Source organism: Bombina bombina, chromosome 6, assembly GCF_027579735.1.
Source record: "Bombina bombina isolate aBomBom1 chromosome 6, aBomBom1.pri, whole genome shotgun sequence".
Lineage (NCBI taxonomy): Eukaryota > Metazoa > Chordata > Amphibia > Anura > Bombinatoridae > Bombina > Bombina bombina.
This window is the reverse complement of record NC_069504.1, coordinates 517,606,188-517,628,350: the sequence shown is the minus strand read 5'-3', so window position 1 is coordinate 517,628,350 and position 22,163 is coordinate 517,606,188. Positions and strand designations below refer to the sequence as shown.

At 36.0% G+C, this 22,163-nt stretch overlaps 1 protein-coding gene across 1 annotated transcript in view; it reads left to right on the top strand.

Moving 5' to 3' along the window:
- Positions 1 to 22,163, top strand: part of LOC128664505 (ADAMTS-like protein 3) — a gene marked incomplete at its 5' end in the record, with an annotated part of 417,110 nt that overhangs the window by 216,496 nt on the left and 178,451 nt on the right. The window contains 4 exons of the mRNA XM_053719326.1: positions 2,031 to 2,226; positions 3,163 to 3,342; positions 5,327 to 5,480; positions 10,399 to 11,452. Coding sequence (XP_053575301.1) covers positions 2,031 to 2,226; positions 3,163 to 3,342; positions 5,327 to 5,480; positions 10,399 to 11,452 — 1,584 coding nt within the window. The remainder of the gene's footprint in view (positions 1 to 2,030; positions 2,227 to 3,162; positions 3,343 to 5,326; positions 5,481 to 10,398; positions 11,453 to 22,163) is intronic.

Sequence of the window (22,163 nt, the reverse complement as noted above, 5' to 3'; positions counted from 1 at the left end):
CCGATCTGACCAGGGTGATCTAAGCCACCACTATTAGAATCTCTGCTAGAGTAGCAGGCTCACTTGTGCAAGTCACGATTGTCAGGGATGGGAAGCTCAAATGGAGCACAGCACGTTATGTGAATAAACATTTTTTTTAAAGGGACATTAAATCTCTCATGAAATATTGAACTAAAGAGACGTGTAAGTCAAAATTAATCTCTCATGATTCAAATAGAGTGTACATTAAAAATATAGTTCTATTGATCAAATCTACTCTTTGGGGTAGATTTACTAAGCGGCGGATGCTGCAATCTACCCCCGAAGTGGACATGATTCATGTGTGAATCATGTCCACTCGACACGTGATAAATCAAGCCCTTTGTCTAAAGCATCAAAGTTTCATTTTGACTTCTATATCCCTTTAAGCATAATAAAAAAAGGGAAAACATACACGCTACACAATGATTGCTTAATGGAACAGTAAAGTCAAAAATAAAATGCAATTAATTGGACAGAGCATGACAATGTAAACAAATTTTCCTTTACTTCTGTAAATTGTGCTGGGTTCCCTTGTTATCCTTTGTTAAAGAGTAATCCTAGGTGAGTTTAGGAGTCTGTACGTGTCTTTAGCCATCTAGCAGTTGTGTTTGTAACAATGTTTAAAGCAATATTATACATTGTTGCAAACGCTGCTGCCATAGATTGCTGAAGACACATGCACACTCCTAAGTTCCTATCCGCATACTTGGGTTTATTCTTCAACAAAAGATAACAAGATAACAAAGCAAATTTGATAATAGATGTAAATTGGAATGTCTTTTAAAACTACAGGCTCTATCTGAATCACAAACTTTTAATTTTGGCTTTTCTATTGCTTTAATTTTGCTTATTTATATTTGGCCACAACAGATGACAGCAGGCTTTCATACTTAAAGGAACAGTAAAGTCATAATTACACATTCATGATTCAGACAGATCATACCATTTTAAACAACTTTCCAATTTACTTCTATTATTTAATTTGCTTCCTTCTCTTGTTATCCTTTGCTGAAAGGTTTATCTAGGAAAGCTCAGGAGCGGCAACCTAGGTTCTAGCTGCTGATTGGTGGCTGCATATATATACCGATTGTCATTGGCTCACCCATGTGTTCAGTTAGAAACCTGTAGTGCATTGCTGCTCCTCCAACAAATGATACCAAGAGACTGAAGAAAATTTGCTAATAGAAGTAAACTGGAAAGTTGTTTAAAATTGTATTTTCTACCGAAATCCTGAAATAAAATTTTTGGGTTACATGTCCCTTTAAGGGATCTCAAAAGGTGTTAGAGATGATTTTAAAATGCAGCACTTTACAGAATCATAATTAATACTTTGATTAGCATTTCTGAAAATGTTGAAGGAGCAAATACAAGAAGCAAGTAAATAACTGAACTGAGATTCCAGTTAGAGCACAGGTTAAATGAGTATCCATGACAACACAGAATTAATATACTGTAGGTTGGAATAACTGGCTTGTTTTATTTTATAATGATCCACAAAGGAGAGAGAGTGGTTTACTTGGTATATTTCTAATAGAAGCATTTATAAAAGCACTCAGTGCTGATACATAACAGTAAGTATGGGGAGTGCAGGCCACTTTGTTAGAGAGGCTGGATACTACATTCTTGTTGAGTGCATGAATGGATGATATATTCTACATTTCTAATTCTGAGAAACAGTTTTGTTAAACAGCTCCTAAGAGCTTAGTGTTCATCTAACACTTGTGGTCAAATAGATGTCTGCCAGGTTACTCATTGCTTATTTGACTAGGTTGGTGAATGATAAACATCTTCTAGTGAGCTCTACAGAAATGTATTGTTATGTATCTAATATGTCCCTACTCCTTTTGCTATCTCCTATATCATCTGTATAATTGCTATGTTATGTGTCTCTAGTTGCCAATCCATGTTTTATGACTGTGATCTAAAGCAGCCCAAGAAATTCCTTTTTTTGTTCTTAAATATGTACCAGTATCAATAAAGTTTTACAATGTCAATTGGTTTAACCATAGGTGGCAAACAAGTGCTTGGAGCCGTTGCTCTGCTACCTGTGGAGTTGGGATACAGACAAGAGATGTGTATTGCTCAAGCATAGCAGAGCCCAGTAATCATTCTGATCAAGAGTGTACCCACAAAAAGCCAGCTGAATTGCAGGCATGCAACCAAGTAGACTGCCCTGCAGCCTGGCATACAGAAGAGTGGCAGCAGGTATTTTCAACCAGCTTATTAAGTGTAATATAAGATATAAATCCTTGAGTAATCTTTATAGATAAAAATTGCCCCCCCCCCCCCCCTAGAGTGTGATCGCAAGTAAACAATTTCTGTATAGAACACCGTTCATTGAGTACTTTATAAATAAACTTTAGATGGTAACTATACCATTTTCAACAAATGACTTTGCATAAATATTGAATGGCTATGAAATCCATTTTTTTTCTTCTTTCATGATTGATATATAACATACAATTTTAAACAACCTTCCAGTTTACTTCTATTATCACATTTGTTTATTCTCATGATATCTTTTGTTGAAAAAGTGGCAATACACTACTGGGAGCTAGCTGAACACATAATTAAGCCAATGATAAGAGGCATCTATGTGCATCCACCAATTAGCATCTAACTCACAGCTCTGGAGCCTATCTAGGCATATTTTTAACAAAGTATACCAAGATAAAAAGCAAAATATATAATAGAAGGAAATTGGAAAGTTGTTTAAGATTTGTATGCTCTTTGGGTTTCATGTCCCTTTAAATAAACACTACTAAATATGTGTTACAAATTTGTCATGAAAAAATATCTTTATGTACTTTTAAAACAATATAATTTAATTGATTAAAAAAAATAAAAAGTAGAATCTTTAGGTTTCCATTAATATAAACGTGGGAAACAAAATAGAGTAAGAAATGAAAACGGTATATTGTTAAGTCATTTATTACCCAAACCCTACAATGGATTTTCCTAAGACATAAGTTAATATATACTATAAAATGTGTACCGTGGGATGGGAAATTTGGTTTATTTTACTCTTGAGCATCTGACACTGTTGTGTTAATCAGTACTATCACTTTGACATGTGCCACACGACACGGTGTAATTGAAGCAATCCTGATGTTGGTCACAATGCTCTCATTGTATTTCTAGTGTTCACGGACATGTGGAGGAGGTGCGCAAAACCGCAAAGTGACCTGTAAACAGCTGTTGGCAGATGGGAGCTTTATGAAACGTTCAGATGAACTCTGCCAGACTCACAAGCCAGTTAGTCATAAGCTTTGTGGGAGAGTGGATTGTCCTCCACAATTAACTATAGGAGAGTGGTCCAAGGTCAGTGAAATGCAAAGGATAAAATAGTAATGATATAATAAATTACATACAGTGTTAGTAAGTAGAAACAACAATTAAACGTTGAAGACTAATAAGCAGTAATATAAGATCACTATAAATTCATATTTTATTAACTCCCTTTCAAAATTCTAATATGGTCATAAAAAATGGAACCTACGCCAGGGTGAAAGTATCACAAACTCTCTAGTATCTATATGAGTTTTTACAATAAAACACAGGAGACTTGTAGTATAACACACACTTGTTAATATTGAATGTTTTTTTTTATTATTTTCTACTTATTATTTATTTATTTTTGTTACCAAAGAGTACATATTTAAAATATAGTAACTGTTTTTCAATTTATTTTGATACCACTCATATTAATACTATAGAGTGTTAATTATGTTTTTACCCTGGATTCTGTTTCTTTAATATTTACAAAAAAGTGTTGTTTTTATTGTTTATTGATTTAAAATGTGATGTTATCTTTCTGATTTTTATTTCACTCTTAGACATTATAGGTTGAGTTTAATGCACTATTTGTAGTTTGATGCCTAAAAGTTATTGTTGTTTTAAAAATTAATTTGTAATTTTTGTATATAATTTTAGAATAATTTATAGTGTAGCTCTTTCTCCAGCCCATTCCTTCAGAGCTCAAGGGCCCGATGATAAAAGGATCACCAGACAAAAGTGCGTTTTTTTCCAGCTTTTCACTATGTAAAATGTGTTTTTTAGAATTGACAGCTTATTAAATATTTTATTTTATAGCCGCTATAAGTTCACACTGTATTGAACGTGTTTTACTTCTAATATTGCAGCTACTTTGTAACAAACGAGTTAATAATATGGAACGCATTTGGTTCAGTGCAGTGGCAATATCAGAAGTAAAACACGTACAATACAGTGACAACCTATAGCAGCTATAAAAATAGAATTTTTAAAAAGTTGTCAATTCAAAAGAACACATTTTACATAGTGCAAAGCTGAAAAAACGCACTTTTGTATAAACAAAAAAGCTGCAGCTACTGTCTTCTAAGGAATATTAATGTCCCATGCACTAAATCTTTTTCCCAAAAAGAAAAGAGTACACCAAAAGTTTATTTGAAAAACAAAAAACTGTTAATACATATTATAGTATTTTACAGTATAATACTTATACATAACAAAATGTATACACATATGTAATATACACACAACCCCCCCTGCTCCTAAAAGTTTATTTATTTCATCATTTCACTATTGTATCGTTTCTGGTGACACATGTAAATTGTTTTGTCATTCAATACTGTGTTAAGGGATCATTTACATTGTCAGAGAAGCTTCACCTCGCACAGAGATTATTAAAACATCTCTTGGCACGGCTGCTTTCGTATGCTGATTTCGGCTCTTTATAAAATTTCACAGCCAATCTCGGTTGTAAAATACAAATCCATTTTTATAATATCGCTTTTATCACAATGCTTTTAACACTGGGGCCTAAGAGACTCTATTCCAGCTGGTCATGAGCATGTGCACTTCAGCTCGTTACACCTGCTATGCAAGGCTTTAGCATCTTTTACCTGTGGCAGTGAGTAGTGGAAGTGATTGTTTCACTAATATTAATTTTATCGTGGCTAGATATGAATCTACATAATGAGAAAAAGGTGACCACGTAGGGGGTGCATGGTATCTCAGGGGGCCTGTTCCTTGTTACTCAGCATTATTGTAATGTCATATGTATTTAAGAGGAATGTCATGTGACTTTTTATATCTTTGGGGGGAAAAGGGTCACTACAGTTAATACTGTTATCAAGTATATAATTCTAAACCTATATTTTAGAATCTGCTTTCTAAATGCAGCTGTGGGAATAACCTTAAAACTAGATAATCCTGCTTAAATTGAAAAAGATAAATCCAATTTAGCTAGAAGCCTGAAAGTATTCAAAGTTGCCCCGTGCAAGCTTTAATGGCTTAATTATACATCCATATTTGTTTTCCGCAGTGCTCTGTAAGGTGCGGGGTTGGAATTCAGCGGCGCAAACTGGCCTGTAATAAGATGACAGCCAAAGGTCAGCAAATCCTTGTTAATGGATCTCTGTGTTATGGACTCGCCATGCCAGCACTTGTAAGATCATGCCATATGGGCACTTGCCATAGTAAGTATGTTTTAAATCCTCTAAAACCTGAAATGTTGAAAAATGTCTTTATGCAAAATGACTATCTTGCTTCTGCTTACCATTTGCTATCCCAGTGCTTACAAAACTAATCCAAAATGAATAAACACAATTACTTAAAAAGGATATACAGCATAAGGAAGCTCTTTTAGTGAGTATAGACATAGGGGCCTATTTATTAATGTGCTAGCGGACATGTTACGATGTAGCGTATCATGTCCACCGCACATCGATAAATGCAGACAGCGTACACTGTCGGCTTTATCATTGCACCAGCAGTTCTTGTGAACTTCTGGTGCAATGCCCCCCCCTGCAGATTCAGCCTTTAGCAGGGGGTGTCGATCACCTCTTTAGACCGCTGCTTCCTGAAGGCTCGTTGGAAACAAGGGGCATCCAGCTCCATTCGGAGCTTGATAATTCAGCCCCATAATGTCTATAACCCATTTGCTGATACTAATACAGAACACTTTTTAAAATAACTATACTAGTTAAAGAAAATAGAAATAGTGACTGAAGGGTGTCAGTTTTAAATGTTTTGTGATATATCAAATATATGGACACAGTTTGATTTCTGCTTCTACTACGGTGATAGTTAAGGGACACTGAACCCAAATTTTTGCTTTCATGATTCAGATAGAGCGTGCAATTTTAATCAACTTTCTAATTTACTCCTATTATCATTTTTTCTTAGTTTTCTTGCTATCTTTATTTTAAAAGCAGGAATGTAAATCTTAGCAGCCAGCCCATTTTAGGTTCAGCACCATGGATAGCGCTTGCTTATTGGAGGCTTACATTTTCCCACCAATAAGCAAGCATAACCCAGGTTCTCAACCGAAAATGGGTCGGCTCCTATGCATCAGATTCCTGCTTTTTAAATAAAGATAGCAAGAGAACGAAGAAAAATTGATAATAGGAGTAAATTAGAAAGTTGCTTAAAATTTCTTGCTCTATCTGAATCATTAAGACAAGGGGGTCTATTTATTAAGCAGTGGATGCTGCTTCATAGCCCCATCATTTCAGGTCCGCCTGAAACGGAAGTTAAGAAGCAGCGGTCATAAAAAGACAGCTGTTCCTTAACTTCTTGAAATCATCCTGATATGATTACGATCAGGATGATTGATGGCCCCTGCTAGTGGCCGATTTCACCCAAAATGCTTGTGCAATGTTAAATGCCGACAGCGTATGCAAATCATGTCTGCTCAACCTTTGTTAAATCTACCCCAAGCTCTTAAAGGCAAGGGGAATGATGTTTATCAATTTAATGGAATTTTTTTTGTTATTTTCTTTTCACCAAAGGCCACAAAACAAACCACAATTTGTGTTATATCAGTATAATATCTTAATTAGAAATAGATTTATCATGCTTAAGAAAGATTGCTAGGTTTATTTGTAGAGGTTATGGAACATTTTTTTGGATTTATTTGTAGAGGTTATGGAATTAGCAAGAAAATATTAAACCACTAAATCAACTATTATGTATTCTATAAACCCCTTGCTTTGACCCTAAAATGAATGTACAACTCCTCTCCAAAACTTTAAAGTCCATCCCTTATACCATAAAACGGCTGTCCATTGGTGAACATCTGTATATTACTTGAATACTACTTTCAACCCATATAATGCTTCTTGTGGCAGTTTTCATATAGAGCCATAACCATGCATAAGTTATCAACTACAGCTCCAAAGAATACACAAAAATATGTACCTAAGTTAATTATGTGACACTCCACAGAGTTTTGTCTTTGTGCTTATATTCATCTCCCTCTCTACCACCTCTTCAGATCTTGCATTGCTTCTTTAATATGCTTGCTATAGAAATTGTTGCAGGTAAATATCAACAATATGTGACTGAATAGTATTACTCATATGAGCTCTATTATCAATGTACGGTTATATACTTACAGCAAGTGCTTGCAGTGGAAATCACATACTGGGGGGTAGTTAGCTTTGTTGTGGGCATGAATAGACTGAGGACAAAACTTTATGCTCTCCTGTGCTGTGCCTGCTCTGTGGATAGTGACAGCACATAGTATGAGAGCATGTAGCCTTTATCATTAGCATGTTTATAGGATCACATTGCAGTTTACCCCCAGTATTCCCTCTGTGTCCCCTGCTCATTCTATAGCACTTGTTGTGTTATCATCTGGCACAGGCTAACAAATCTCCCCACTTTTACGCTTTAAGCACAGCTCCCTATGTGGACAGGTATATTGATCTAGCTCTCAGAGTATTTTCTGTAATGCTTTACTTACGGTTATGCCCACTTATTGATATACTATTTATGCATCATCATCGGTTGTACTGTTACAAAAGCAAACACCACTTGAAGCACAGGGCTTCATAGCACATTAGTCATATTGCAATGGTGACAGTTGATACATTTTCTATAACTGTATATTGCTGTTTGTTCATAGGGGGTTATTTAAATGCAAGTAAGAAAATAAAAGGTTGCACGGTTTCATGGTAGCTTAGTATTTTGACTTTTAAACATGTTAATTAGAAATAGATCTCTGTATTGAAGACCATTACATTTGAATAGATTTTCAATTTGCTAATTAGGGTCAGTTTAAAAGATTAATATTATCTGTATTGTTTCAAATAATTATAGAGTTGAGAATTATAGATTGAGTTCTCCCTTTATTACAGACGATGGGATATGGGTAGGGTTGCCACCTCAGCCATGTTTTCCTGTACACTTATGAGTTACACATGCTGCAGGGTGTGCAGGGAGGAACATGTATTGTGTTTCTGGACAGCACTGTTCATATTCCTCCCTGCACACTCTGCAGCATGTGTAACTCATAAGTGTTCTGTATTTTAAGGGATGGGTGGCATATGGGTGTCCACGTGTCCAAAATGTTGCTCTTCTTTTGATATCTATATATCTATCTATCTATCTGTATATATTCCCTTGCCACATAATTTTTTTGTAGATCCCAATGCATGCAATACTATATGCTACATGTCTGTCTCCTATCTGCTGAGGGCCCAATAGAGGTGATGTAATCATAGCAGACAGTTGGGTGCAAAGATAAGTAGTTTTAGAAGGAAATTGCGTAGACCAAGCAAAATGAAATAGCATAAGTATATACAAGATCACATGTTCTATACAAAATGACAACATACGGCTGATTCAATTCGATATTTTATAAGGTGCCACATGGCTTAGCACTGGGCAGGATTGTAAATATTGTTCATGGTGGCCTTTGGCATATTTGGACTTTGAATGCAGTGGAACAAGCAACAGGTGCAGCAAAAAATGTCGTGCAATGATTTGGGTATAGAAAGAATGCTCAAATGAAAATGTAACAGGTTTTTGCTTTTGATGTAAAAAGTTGACAAATTAACCACCTTAAAAAATCTGGGCCAGACTTCAGACTGTGTATTATGGCTTGGAATTAATTTATAGCAATGAAAATATCTCAGGGTATAATAAGAGACTTCTTTTCCTCAGGCTTTATTTCAGATTAACATGCCAGTCGGCTGACTTTGTAGCACTTTTAAAAGCCCTGTGGACTTACAGGAATGTTCTTGGCACAGAATTAAGTAAGAAAGTAGCTGCATATCTGTCTTAATTGAATTAATTGTGGGGAACTAAATGGCAAGGTGGTTGCTGTTAAAATGAAATGGTGGAGAGTGATAGTGGAAAAGCATTGGCACCATTAGTTACCTTGACATGAAAGGAAAAGAGGAAATTGCCGAATGCACAATAGCAAGGAAGTTTAAAGGACACAGAACTCGAAAAAATATATATCCTACACACAGTGTACTATTTAAACCTGTTAGAAATTGTATGCATGTAAAAATAGTTTTAATGCTGTTTGTTTTGATTTTAAAGGTAACAGGAAGTGTAACTGGGACTTAAAGGGACAGTCTACTCCACAATTTGTATTATTTAAAAATATAGATAATCCTTTTATTACACATTCCCCAGATTTGCATAAGGAACACAGTTATATTAATACACTTTTTACCGCTGTGATTACCTTGTATCTAAGCCTCTGCAGCCTGCACCCTTATTTGAGTTCTTTTGACATACTTGCATTTTAGCCAATCAGTGCTCTCTCTTAAAGGGACATTCCAGCCAAAATTGGATTCCACACGGGTGCATTTCAGTTTTAAATAGATGCATTTTTGTAATATACATGTATTAGCAAACATGCTTCTAATAAAAGATATAGCTGTTTTAAATGTGTATTTAAGTATGTACCGTGCACCAGCATTTTAAACACAGCACTTGCTTAGAGAGCCTAAGGTGCTTGTACCATCTGGTAATGACTCAATTTGTTAATTGCTGACATGATAAAAGCCCCACTGGTTCTCTGAGCAGCTGCAGTATTTAAAATACGGGTGCACTGAGAATATCTAGCTATGCTTCACGTGCACGTGCAGAGAAAAATGTTAACACTAAAACAGCGATAACTTCTACTAGAAGCATTTTTGCCAATACATGTATATTGCAAATATTTTTCTATTCAAAGAAGTAATTCATCTATGTTAAGTTAGATTTTGACCGGAATATCCCTTTAATTAACTGCATGGGAGTGAGCACAATGTTTATCTATATGGCACACATGAACTACCACTCTTTAACTGTGAAAAGCTGTCAAAATGCACTGAGATAAGAGGCGTTTTTTCACCAAGTTTCTGCTGCTGAAGAGTGATACAATGCTTGCAAATATATTGCATTAGGCACTAAAGAAAATGTAAAAAAAGGTACAAAGTTCCATGATTTTAAAAATAATTGATTGTTTTATTTTGTTATTTATATTATCTTGAATACCATATTGGCTGTAATTTAAATACGTGTGCATTAATTATTAGATTTTTGCTATGTAGCAGGGACTTTTTGAGAACAGTTTGTTTTTTATTATTATTAATAATAATATATTTTTTCAAGGAAATAAACAGCATTCGTCAAGCAATGAAGCAAGCAATGGAATGCCTGAAATCCTCAGTATCCACAGGGTCTACATTCAGACCAGACAAGAAAAGCGCATTAATTTTACTATTGGGAGCAGAGCTTACTTGCTCCCCAAAACATCCATTGTTATTAAGTGCCCTGTTCGACGATTTCAGAAATCACAGTTAAAGTGGGAAAAAGATGGGCAGCCGCTTAAACATTCTAAAAAACTTGGTGTAACAAAATCAGGATCGTTAAAGATACATAATTTGGAGGCACAGGATATTGGAGTGTACAAGTGCATGGCAGACTCTGCATCTGAAACGTTTGTTCTCAAGCTTATTGGCACCGATAACAGACTTCTAGAGCCTCCTAGTTTTGAAATAGATCATAATGAGGCAAACAGTTTAGGAGCAAAATGGCATAAAATGAGTAATATGTGGAAGTCATGGAACAAAAAGAATAATTTATATCTGGAGGACAGTCAAGGCCAAGATGATCTGGTGTTAAGAAACCTTGAAACCCTTGTTACAAACTCAGCAGAAATATATGGATCTCAAGAGTTTAAAGATAAGAGACTGGAAGCGGCGGTTCTACAGGGAGCTTATAGTATGGACACTGTCCAGTTTGAGGCTCTAGTAAGAAACATGAGTGAACTTATTGAGGCTGGAGAGATAAGTGATGACTTTGCTACACAAATTATATCACATGTGGTAAATGAGCTAACCAAACCATCCTCTGAAAAATGGAAGGGAGCTATTGAAGATAACGTATCAGACCCCAAATTTATTGCAAAGGCGCCAAACCCATCAGTACATTCTAACAGCAAAATCATTGAAAAGGAAGCAGTCAAAGAACATTTACTTATTAACCGCAGGCACAAGCATGGCTATGTATTGTCTTCTAACAAGACTTTGCATTTAGGCATTGGAAGTACTGCCTTTATCACTAACAGCACACAACTGGTTATCATTCATTGTGAAGTTGATGGGGGCAAAAAGACAAAGTTTTTTTGGACTAAAGACGAAGATGTTTTGAAGTTTTCCAACAAGTAAGTAAATCAGGTGTTAAAAATAGACACACATGCCCTGTTTAAGTTTAATCAAAAATATACCCTAAAAGCCAAAGACCCTATGAGGCCCATTTATCAAGCTCCGAACGGAACTTGAGGGCCAGTGTTTCTGGCGAGTCTTCAGACCGCTGCTCCATAACCCTGTCCACCTGCTCTGATGAGGCAGACAGGAATCGCCACAATTCAACCCGATCGAGTACGATCGGGTTGATTGACACCCCCCTGCTGGTGGCCAATTGGCCGCGAGTCTGCAGGAGGCGGCGTTGCACCAGCAGCTCACAAGAGCTGCTGGTGCAATGCTGAATACGGAGAGCGTATTGCTCTCCACATTCAGCGATGTCTGTTGGACCTGATCCGCACTTTCGGATCAGGTCCGACAGACATTTGATAAATGGGCCTCTATCTACCAACTGTATAGAAAATAACTGAACATGTGTTCACTTGATGGGACTGTTTCTTATTCAGTTTCTTTCTTATAAAATAGTAAAGCAAAGAGTAATTAATAAAAAAAGAAGAAAAAATGGTACAGAATACACTCAACACAATGTACAGTACTTTTAGAAGCATTAAATTCCCATAACTACGTTTGATTATTTATACGGAAACAAATTTGCAATGTTGTCATTATTTATATTGGCTGCTTTCCCTATAATTGTAGTCTATTGCAGTATTTGTGAATGCACTCTGCTTGTGTCACATAGTGCTAGAATACATCATCTCAGTATGAAGAGCGACAGCTTCACAAACCAGCACCTGTATGGGGTATAAAAAGAGAGTTGTTGGTTGGGTAGTACCCATGCTATTGTATTATTACCTAGTAGTTTAATGTTGCTTTACATTTTCTTGTTTTTTATGATTCTTTCTTCACTGAATTAAAACTGCTTTTTGTTTATATTTGTGGATTTCAGCTGATGAAGAACTGATGTGTAACTTTTCATTTGAATTCTTTTTAAAGTACATAAAAGTGCAAAAAGAAAATGGTCTAATGTGTTAGAGCCTTTTATAATTGCACTATTGCTTCCAAATAATTATGTGCTTAACCCCTGCAGCAGTGCACTACTGGGAGCTACCTGAACACATCTGGTGAGCCAATGGCAAGAGGCATATGTGTGTAGTCACCAATAACAAGCTAACTTATTCCATTGCTGCTTCTGAATATACACAAGGATGCTCTTTAACACAGGATACCAAAAGAACAAAGTAAATTCCTTTTAAAGATATATAAAGGTCAGCATTGAAGTGTGCATGGGAGCACATCAAAGCATTTTTGCTATATACTTCCAATAGTAAAATATGTTTCTAGCAAAAGTTATTACTGTTTTTTGTGTGGCATATGCACATATGCTGTGAATACTTCTGCAGGACCTACACCGCATATGTGTGTCTGCCACTGAGAAACAGTAATAACGTTTACTAGTGCTAATGGAAGTATTTAAAAACAAAATACACCCATGCACATTTTAATTTTGATCTTTTTAGCCCTTTAAATTGTGCTTTTTTTGTTTAATACTCCTCTATTAAACAGCAGTGTTCCCCTCTAAGGTGAGTTTTGTGTGCGGCCCAGCAGTAAAACAGTTAATAAGGGAACCATACCTCACAGTCTGCATTGTGCAGTGTTTGCTAATTGCAGGGTGCGCTTACCTGATTACCTGTTTCACTGCGGGGCCTCACACAAAGCTTGCCTTAGAGGGAATTAGGGTTACCACCTCAGCCATGTTTTGCTGGACACTTATGAGTTACACGTGCTGCAAGGTGTGCACAGAGGAACATGTATTGTGTTTTTGGACTGCCCTAATTATATGCACTATTCATATTCCTCTGTGCACACCCTGCAGCATGTGTAACTTATAAGTTTCCAGGAAAACATGGCTGAGGTGGCAACCCTAGAGGGAACACTGTTAAACAGTGATCTACAGAATTCTATGAGTATTTTGAAGTCCTGCATGTAACACTAAGGGCTAGATTTATTAAGCCCCTACGGCAGCAAGTTCTCTCAAGAACTTGCTCGCGGTCATTTATCAAGCAGCGGTCACCAGACCGCTGCTTCCTTAGCCTCTTCGCCACATCTAATGTGGCGGAATTCAATCTCCTCGGTCTAGTCAGACCGAGGAGATTGACAGCTCCTGCCCGCGCATGATTGGCTGTGCGCGGGCAGGGGGCGGGATTGCACGCGAGCGCAAAATTGCGCTTGTGTGCAATGCCGAATACCTGCGGGTATTTTCGCCCCGCCACAGGCGAGCTGAGGCGTACAGGGGCGCGTATACGCGCCCCTGTACGCCTCAGCTTTAATAAATCTAGCCCTAAACCATGCATGTAACAGGAAATAAGGGCAACAGAATTTTGTAAAATGAAACTATTTAAGATGTAGATATTTAACACATTTTAGTATATAGGTGCTGATTTAACAAGAGCCCTAATTGCCCTGTTTCCGCGCGAGTCTTCAGGCTCACCGGAAACAGGAGTTAAGAAGCAGCGGTCTTAAGACCACTGCCTCTTAACTTGTCCGCCGCCTCTGAGGCTGCAGACATCAATCCGCCTGATCATGTACGATTGGGTTGATTGACACCCCCTGCTAGCGGCCAATTGGCCGCAAATCTAGCGAATCGTGTCCGCCAGACATTGATAAATCGGCCCCATAGGCTCTACAGAATGGCATAACTTGGGAGCTTCTTTCACTGGAGTATTGTACTTGAGTTTATCTTAAAAAAAAAACGTGCTACTCTTCAAATCTTATTTAATGAGCAGCTTTAAGCAGTAATTACAAATCTGCTAACGATAATTATGTTTGATTCCCTGCAGTGGCTTGTTTTACACGATATTGCACTTTTCTGTGGTTTAGCGATATTTGGAGAATGCCATATCAATGAATAGGCCTATGTAAGGTTTGTCACAGGTGTTGTGGAAAGCTTCGGGCTAAAAGGTGCACAGACGTGGGTTTGGGATGTATTTTCATTTAGGAGCTCACTGATCAAACGCTTTATTTTAAATACTGGTAATCAAGAACATTTCCAGATATGGTTAACATTTATATTTAAATGCCTGGCCTTTTGTGGCATTTCAGAATCTCCTTGAGGTGCTGAGGAAAGGAATAATGTTTAGTTATTTGTATACTGCTATAAATCATATAAATGCATCTGTATTCTTTAAGAGGTTTTAAGCCATTATAATCATTAAACCATAAAACAGGAAAATCAGCATTTTCTTTTTGATACTTTTGTGGTCTTTTTGCTGTTTAGACTAGTCATTTACTGTACAGTTTATGTAGATAGTTTAAAGCCTGATAATATTTTTATACAATGAAATCATGGCACTACGTTATAATAAATATGACATTATATTAAAAAATTATCATGTACAACTAAAATAGTATTGAAATATTTGTTTTTCAAGAACCATCATTTTCTACAGCACGATATAACAGACACAGGGAAAGATTACAAGTCAGGCGTTCTGATTTTTCCGTGTGCAATGTGGTCTTTTCGCAATCAATTTCCATGGTGCAAGTATTACAAGTCGCAATTGCGCGTGCGCATTCGCATTTTACGCAACAATCCTTTCCACACTCGAAGATCTGTAGGTAATGGTATTGTGTAACATAAAAATTTCACAAAACACTTCAAAAATACATTAAAAAGTACAGTTACACTCATATTAACACTATATAATAAAAAAAAATAAAAAAAATATTGCACACAAAAGTTATCAATGATAGAAGATCTTGGGTGTTAGAAAAAAAAAAGCCAACGCATGGATTTTACACTGACATACATACACATACATAGAGAAACATGAATTTCTATGTATAGAGATATGTTTAACTATGGAGATAATGAAAAGATTTTACATTACAATCTTATGCACATTAAACAATATATCAGGGATTTTCAGAGATATTTGCATATAGATCTATCTATCTATATATATATATACATATACAGGTAGCCCTCAGTTTACGCCGGAGTTAGGTTCCAGAAGGAATGGTTGTAAATCGAAACCGTTGTAAATTGAAACCCAGTTTATAATGTAAGTCAATGGGAAGTGAGGGAGATAGGTTCCAGGCCCCTCTCAAAATTGTCATAATTAACCCCTCATACATTATTTTTAAAGCTTTGAAATGAAGACTTTAAATGCTAAACAGCATTATAAACCTAATAAAATGATCACACAACACAGAATATATAATTAAACTAAGTTAAATGAACAAAAACATTTGCTAAACAGCATTATAAACCTAATAAAATAATCACACAACACAGACTTTACTTGCATTTTTCTGCAAACAGTTCTTTCTATGCATTCCAATCTGGACTGATTTATAGACAGGAAGATCATGTTCCTTTGAAATCTGCTCGATAGCTCAGTTCTGGTTAAACTGATTAATTTCAGCTTGCTTGGCTTTGCTGCAACACAAGCGTGCAGCTCAACCTACTGGCTATTTTAATAAATGCACTGCTTCTCAATGCTTTTCAATAGCAGTCACATGACTGGAAAAAAAGGTTGTTATTCTGAAACGGTTTAAATTGAACCATTGTAAACTGAGGGCCACCTGTACATATATATATATATATATATATATATATATATATATATATATATATATATATATATATTCATATACATATCTCCCTGTAAATAGATATATCAGTCCAAAAATCATCACATATATAAAGAAATATTTATTTATAAATAAATAGAACAACTTTCGCAATATGAAATAATCGAATTTTCATATACACTTTTCGAGGACAATACATCATGGGCTTTGCGCAACAGATTAGGTTTTTCATGTTTTTTTTTCTATTTGTCTTCTCCGTTGACTCCTATGGGGAATACGTGAACGCACACGCGATTTGGCTGTTTGCATTATGCTGCTTAATGCGTACACAAAATAAGTTATTTTGCAACTTGTAATAACTGTGAAACCCCAAGTGGCATACTAAGATTAGCACACAAGCAATATTGAAATATTGTGGTAGCGTTATTTTGCACACATACTACAAGTTATTTTGGTATTAAGTGTAATTTTTATTTAGATTTATTTTAATTATGTTAAAGTTAGTGGGTGTTAGGGTTATGGTTACTTTAGGGTTAGGATTAGACTTTAGGTTTATGGGTAATAACTTTAGTATAGTGGCGGCGACGTTGGGGGCGGCAGATTAGGGGTTAATAAGTGTAGGTAGGTAGGTGGCGGCAGTGTCGGGGGCGGCAGATAGGAGTTAATAAGTGTAATGTAGGTGTCGGTGGCATATTAGGGGTTAATAAGTGTAGGTAGGTGGCGGCGACGTCGGGGGCGGCAGATTAGGGGTTAATAAGTGTAATGTAGGTGTCGGCGATGTCGGGGGCGGCAGATTAGGGGTGTTTAGACTCAGGTTTTATGTTAGGGTGTTAGGTGTAAACATAAAAAACAAATTCCCATAGGAATCAATGGGGCTGCGTTACAGAGCTTTATGCTCCATTATTGCAGGTGTTTCTATGGGGAAATCGTGCACGAGCACATAAAACCAGCTCAAAGCAGCGCTGGTATGGAGCTCAATTTTGCTCAACGCTGACATATTGCCTGCTAACTCCGGGTTTTTGCAAACCTGTTATAGCAGCGCTATAGGGAGGTGAGTGGTGGCAATAACTTGCAAGTTAGTACCGAGCCGCTCATAACGCAATACTCGTAATCTAGCCGTATGTTTTTAATATTTAGATCAATAATTTTTAAATAGCAAATGTATATATGAGTGTTAATTTTAATGTATTTATGTTACATAGAAACATAGATTTTGAGGGCAGATAAGAGCCATAGGCCCAGCAAATCTGCCCAATATTTCCTAAAAGTATAAAATGGTCTAGTGCTTAGGATAGCTTTATGCTTATCCCAGGCATTCTTAAAGTTCCCCACAGTGTTTGTCATTACCAATTCAACTTTTTTTTAGCCCTAACCCTTTACGTAAGGACTTTAATCCAGCTAACTTGATGGGCGTAAATTTAGTTTGTGCTTGCATTTACTTTCAACTTGTAATACTCACACAATTTAACGTGGTCGCAATATTTTAATATTGAGTGTGCGCTAATGTTAGTGTGCCACTTGTAATCTAGCCTATATTATCAGTAAAAATATAAACAACCCAAGGCAGTAGAATGTATCAATATCCCATATACTTTGCTGATCACCGTATATGGTCAATGAATATAATGCATAAAGCAGTGATCAGCTGTGGCCATTAATGTCCAAAATGTTACTGAAAATGTTAGTCATAAAACACGAATTTATTAATGATATCCCTATGCTTAGTTGTAATGCTGTGCTAACTTTAATAATAGCAGTTGTTACACATGGCGTGACATGCTAGGGGAATGCTCATAAACACAGTAGCCGCAGTAGTTCCTTTGAATGCCTCTGTTGAGCAATTTCTCGATTTCTCCCTCAATACAATGCTGGCTTCTTACTTTTATAATGGTTCTCAATGGCGTTTTCAAAACAACCTCCAGACAGGCAGCAAAATAGAAGAGACACAAACCAGAAATTAAACCCAATCATCAGGCTTGGCAGCCATTAATGATAAACAGTGTGCCAACTGGTCTAGGCCTCTGTAGAATTCTTGATGTATGTTTGCTTGTTCCCCTTTATTATATTCATCCCTCTTGCAGTCGGCTTTCACTTGGAAGAATTCCCTGTTTACATCCCTTGAGCTATGTGATTAAATGCAGAATACCGAAAAAGCTATAACAAATATTTTCATAAATGGATCTTAAAAATTAGGCAGGTCATGTCAAGACTTTGAACGTTGGCATCATGTATACATTTCTGGTTTTGTGACACTCAGGAGACTTGTCTAATTTCCCTCTTGCTGTGCCACATGGAAGCATTAAAATGACAAAAGTAAGAATTCTTTGCCAGGACAGAATCTTTCTGAAATTTCTTATTTGATGACTGAAAGCTGTATTGTGTAATCGAGCAATTCAATTGGATATTTAAAAGATTAAGCTTAGATATACTGTGGCAGTGTTCTGAACCTATATACATAGTCTGTGGGGATATATAACATCTCATAAATAATTCAGGTCTTAAACTGATCAACCATAAAGTCTTCACCCAATGAGGCTGTGGTTTTTAAAAGGGAATGCCAATGCTAGAGATATTCTAATTAAAAAATGACCAGCCCACTGAGAAATATTTCAAACATCTTTTTATTCCTTTTTTAACATTTTTTTTCTATAAGAAATATGCATTTCATATTGGTAAAATTGTCTACAGTGGTTTTTGAATTTGATAAAAAAAAGCCTCTGCATTTTGTTGAAGAGTTTTTTTGTGATTATTTGTTAGCTTTAAATCTCAGATGTTATGGTTAATTAAGGTGTTGGCATGCAGACGTCTGCTTGGGAGTATTTATGATCCTTAATGAAACTTTATTGTGTTGTGTGCACCCTTACTAAACTTTTAGGGCAAGATTCCAAGTCGCTCGGCAAATCAGTTGCAAAAACACTGCGAGCATTATGGCTTTTTCGCATTTGGGGTTGTGCAGCTATAACTTATTTTGCATGCGCGTTAAGCCAAATTGCGTGAACGTTCACTTATTCCCCAAAGAAGTCAATAGAGAAGACAAATAGAAAAAAAAACACACAAAAAACCTAATCTGATGCACAAAGCCCATGATGTATTCTCCTTGAAAACTGTACATGAAAATGCAAATATTTCATATTGCAAAAATGTATTCATAATATGTTTTATTTATTTATAAATAAATATTTTTCTATATATGTGATGATTTTTGGACTGTTATATCTATTTATAATGAGATATGTATATGATATTATATATATGTCTAGATATCTCGAGATCTATATGCAAAAGTCCAACAGGGGAACAGCACTTGGGAGTGAAGAGTGTGCACGGTAGACCTAGGGCGCTGCCAAGCCCTAAACACATAAGTAAAGATAAGCAAGGTCTCCAGCACTTTATCAAATAGACTTTATTTAAAAACAAATAGCGACGTTTCGGTGTCACAGCACCTTATTCATGCTGTGACCAAGCATGAATAAGGTGCTGTGACACCGAAACGTCGCTATTTGTGTTTAAATAAAGTCTATTTGATAAAGTGCTGGAGATCTATATGCAAATATCTCTTTGAAAATCCCTCTGAGATATTGTTTAATGTGCATAAAATTGTAATGTAAAATATTTTCATTATTTCCATAGTTAAACATATCTCTATACATATAAACCCATGTTTCTCTATGTATGTTTTTATATGTCAATGTAAAATCCCTGCATCTGCTTTTTTTTCCTAACACCCGAGATCTCCTATCTTTGAGCCCTTATAACCGTTTTGTGTGCAATATTTTTTTTAAAATAATTTTTATTAGACAGTGTTAATATGAGTGTAACTATGCTTTGTAATATATTTTTGTTTCCATGCTTTGCATTGTGTCATGAAAATAAAGGTATAATATTGTGAAGATATCCTTGGTGCTGTAGTTTATATGGATGCTTTGATTGACTTGGGGTATGCAGTTACCCCTTACCTCTTGTATCATTACTAAAATAAGAGCTATGTCTTTTTGGGTGCTGAGCTTATTGATTGATTCTGTAATGTATTTTTGAAGTGTTTCATGAAACTTTTATGGTGCGTAAAACTGTTAACTACAGCGCAGGACGGATTGTTGCGTAAAATGCAAATGTGCTTGCGCAATTGCAATTTTTCAAGACTTTTAATAGCTGCAAAATGGAATTGATTGCAAAAAGACCATATCTCACACGGAAAACTCATAATGCGCAACTTGTAATCTTGCCCTTAGTTTGGTATATGTTTATAACTTTATGTGATATATATTTGGTATAACTTTTAGTTTGGACTATGTTTAATTTATTTTTCTGATATATTCTTCTGTTTTTTATTGAGCTCTTTCCTGAGGCACATTTGTGTCAGATGACAGCCCTTGTTATCCCGTCAATTGTACCCATATCTAGTCTTTTTAATAGTATAAAGTGTATCTCTGAGAAATTCAGTCATGAATAAAGCAACATATATTAAAAAGGAGACTTAAATACACAATATACTAACTTGTTTTATTGTTCCAACACCTTTAACAAGTGATCTCAGCTTTACAATGTTCCTAATAGCAAACTGTAAAATAGTACATTATACATGAGCGTAAACTTAACAGTAGAAATTCTCATCCAACCGACAATATATCCACTAACCTGCACCTGAGGAGATTCAACTTTTAATTAGCGAGTAACGTATCAGGGAGAGTTAGAGTGAGTTTGATTGGATTGGTTTTAATAAGAATATGCATTGCCTTTAAATAGCCATATAAAACTTATATTAATACAATATGGAGCTTAGGGGTATTTTTTATCAGATAGACCCAATCTAAAGAATGTAAGGTATCGAACTAAAAAGGAAAAATGTGTGGAAGTTTTTTTAGTAATTCATTTTAAGATTACTTAAGCCCAGTGTAGTCTATTAATAGCTACTTCATTGCACCTAAACACCCTGTAGGTGTGTATTACATCTATTAATAGCTACTTGCACCTAAAAACCCTGTAGGTGTGTATTACATCTATTAATAGCTACTTGCACCTAAACACCCTGTAGGTGTGTATTACATCTATTAATAGCTACTTCATTGCACCTAAACACCCTGTAGGTGTGTATTACATCTATTAATAGCTACTTGCACCTAAAAACCCTGTAGGTGTGTATTACATCTATTAATAGCTACTTGCACCTAAACACCCTGTAGGTGTGTATTACATCTATTAATAGCTACTTGCACCTAAACACCCTGTAGGTGTGTATTACATCTATTAATAGCTACTTCATTGCACCTAAACACCCTGTAGGTGTGTATTACATCTATTAATAGCTACTTGCACCTAAACACCCTGTAGGTGTGTATTACATCTATTAATAGCTACTTCATTGCACCTAAACACCCTGTAGGTGTGTATTACATCTATTAATAGCTACTTGCACCTAAACACCCTGTAGGTGTGTATTACATCTATTAATAGCTACTTGCACCTAAACACCCTGTAGGTGTGTATTACATCTATTAATAGCTACTTGCACCTAAACACCCTGTAGGTGTGTATTACATCTATTAATAGCTACTTGCACCTAAACACCCTGTAGGTGTGTATTACATCTATTAATAGCTACTTGCACCTAAACACCCTGTAGGTGTGTATTACATCTATTAATAGCTACTTGCACCTAAACACCCTGTAGGTGTGTATTACATCTATTAATAGCTACTTGCACCTAAACACCCTGTAGGTGTGTATTACATCTATTAATAGCTACTTGCACCTAAACACCCTGTAGGTGTGTATTACATCTATTAATAGCTACTTCATTGAACCTAAACACCCTGTAGGTGTGTATTACATCTATTAATAGCTACTTGCACCTAAAAACCCTGTAGGTGTGTAATACATCTATTAATAGCTACTTGCACCTAAACACCCTGTAGGTGTGTATTACATCTATTAATAGCTACTTGCACCTAAACACCCTGTAGGTGTGTATTACATCTATTAATAGCTACTTGCACCTAAACACCCTGTAGGTGTGTATTACATCTATTAATAGTTACTTGCACCTAAACACCCTGTAGGTGTGTATTACATCTATTAATAGCTACTTCACTGCAGCTACACTCAGGAGAGGATCTGGAGCATGCCCTGGTTAAATTC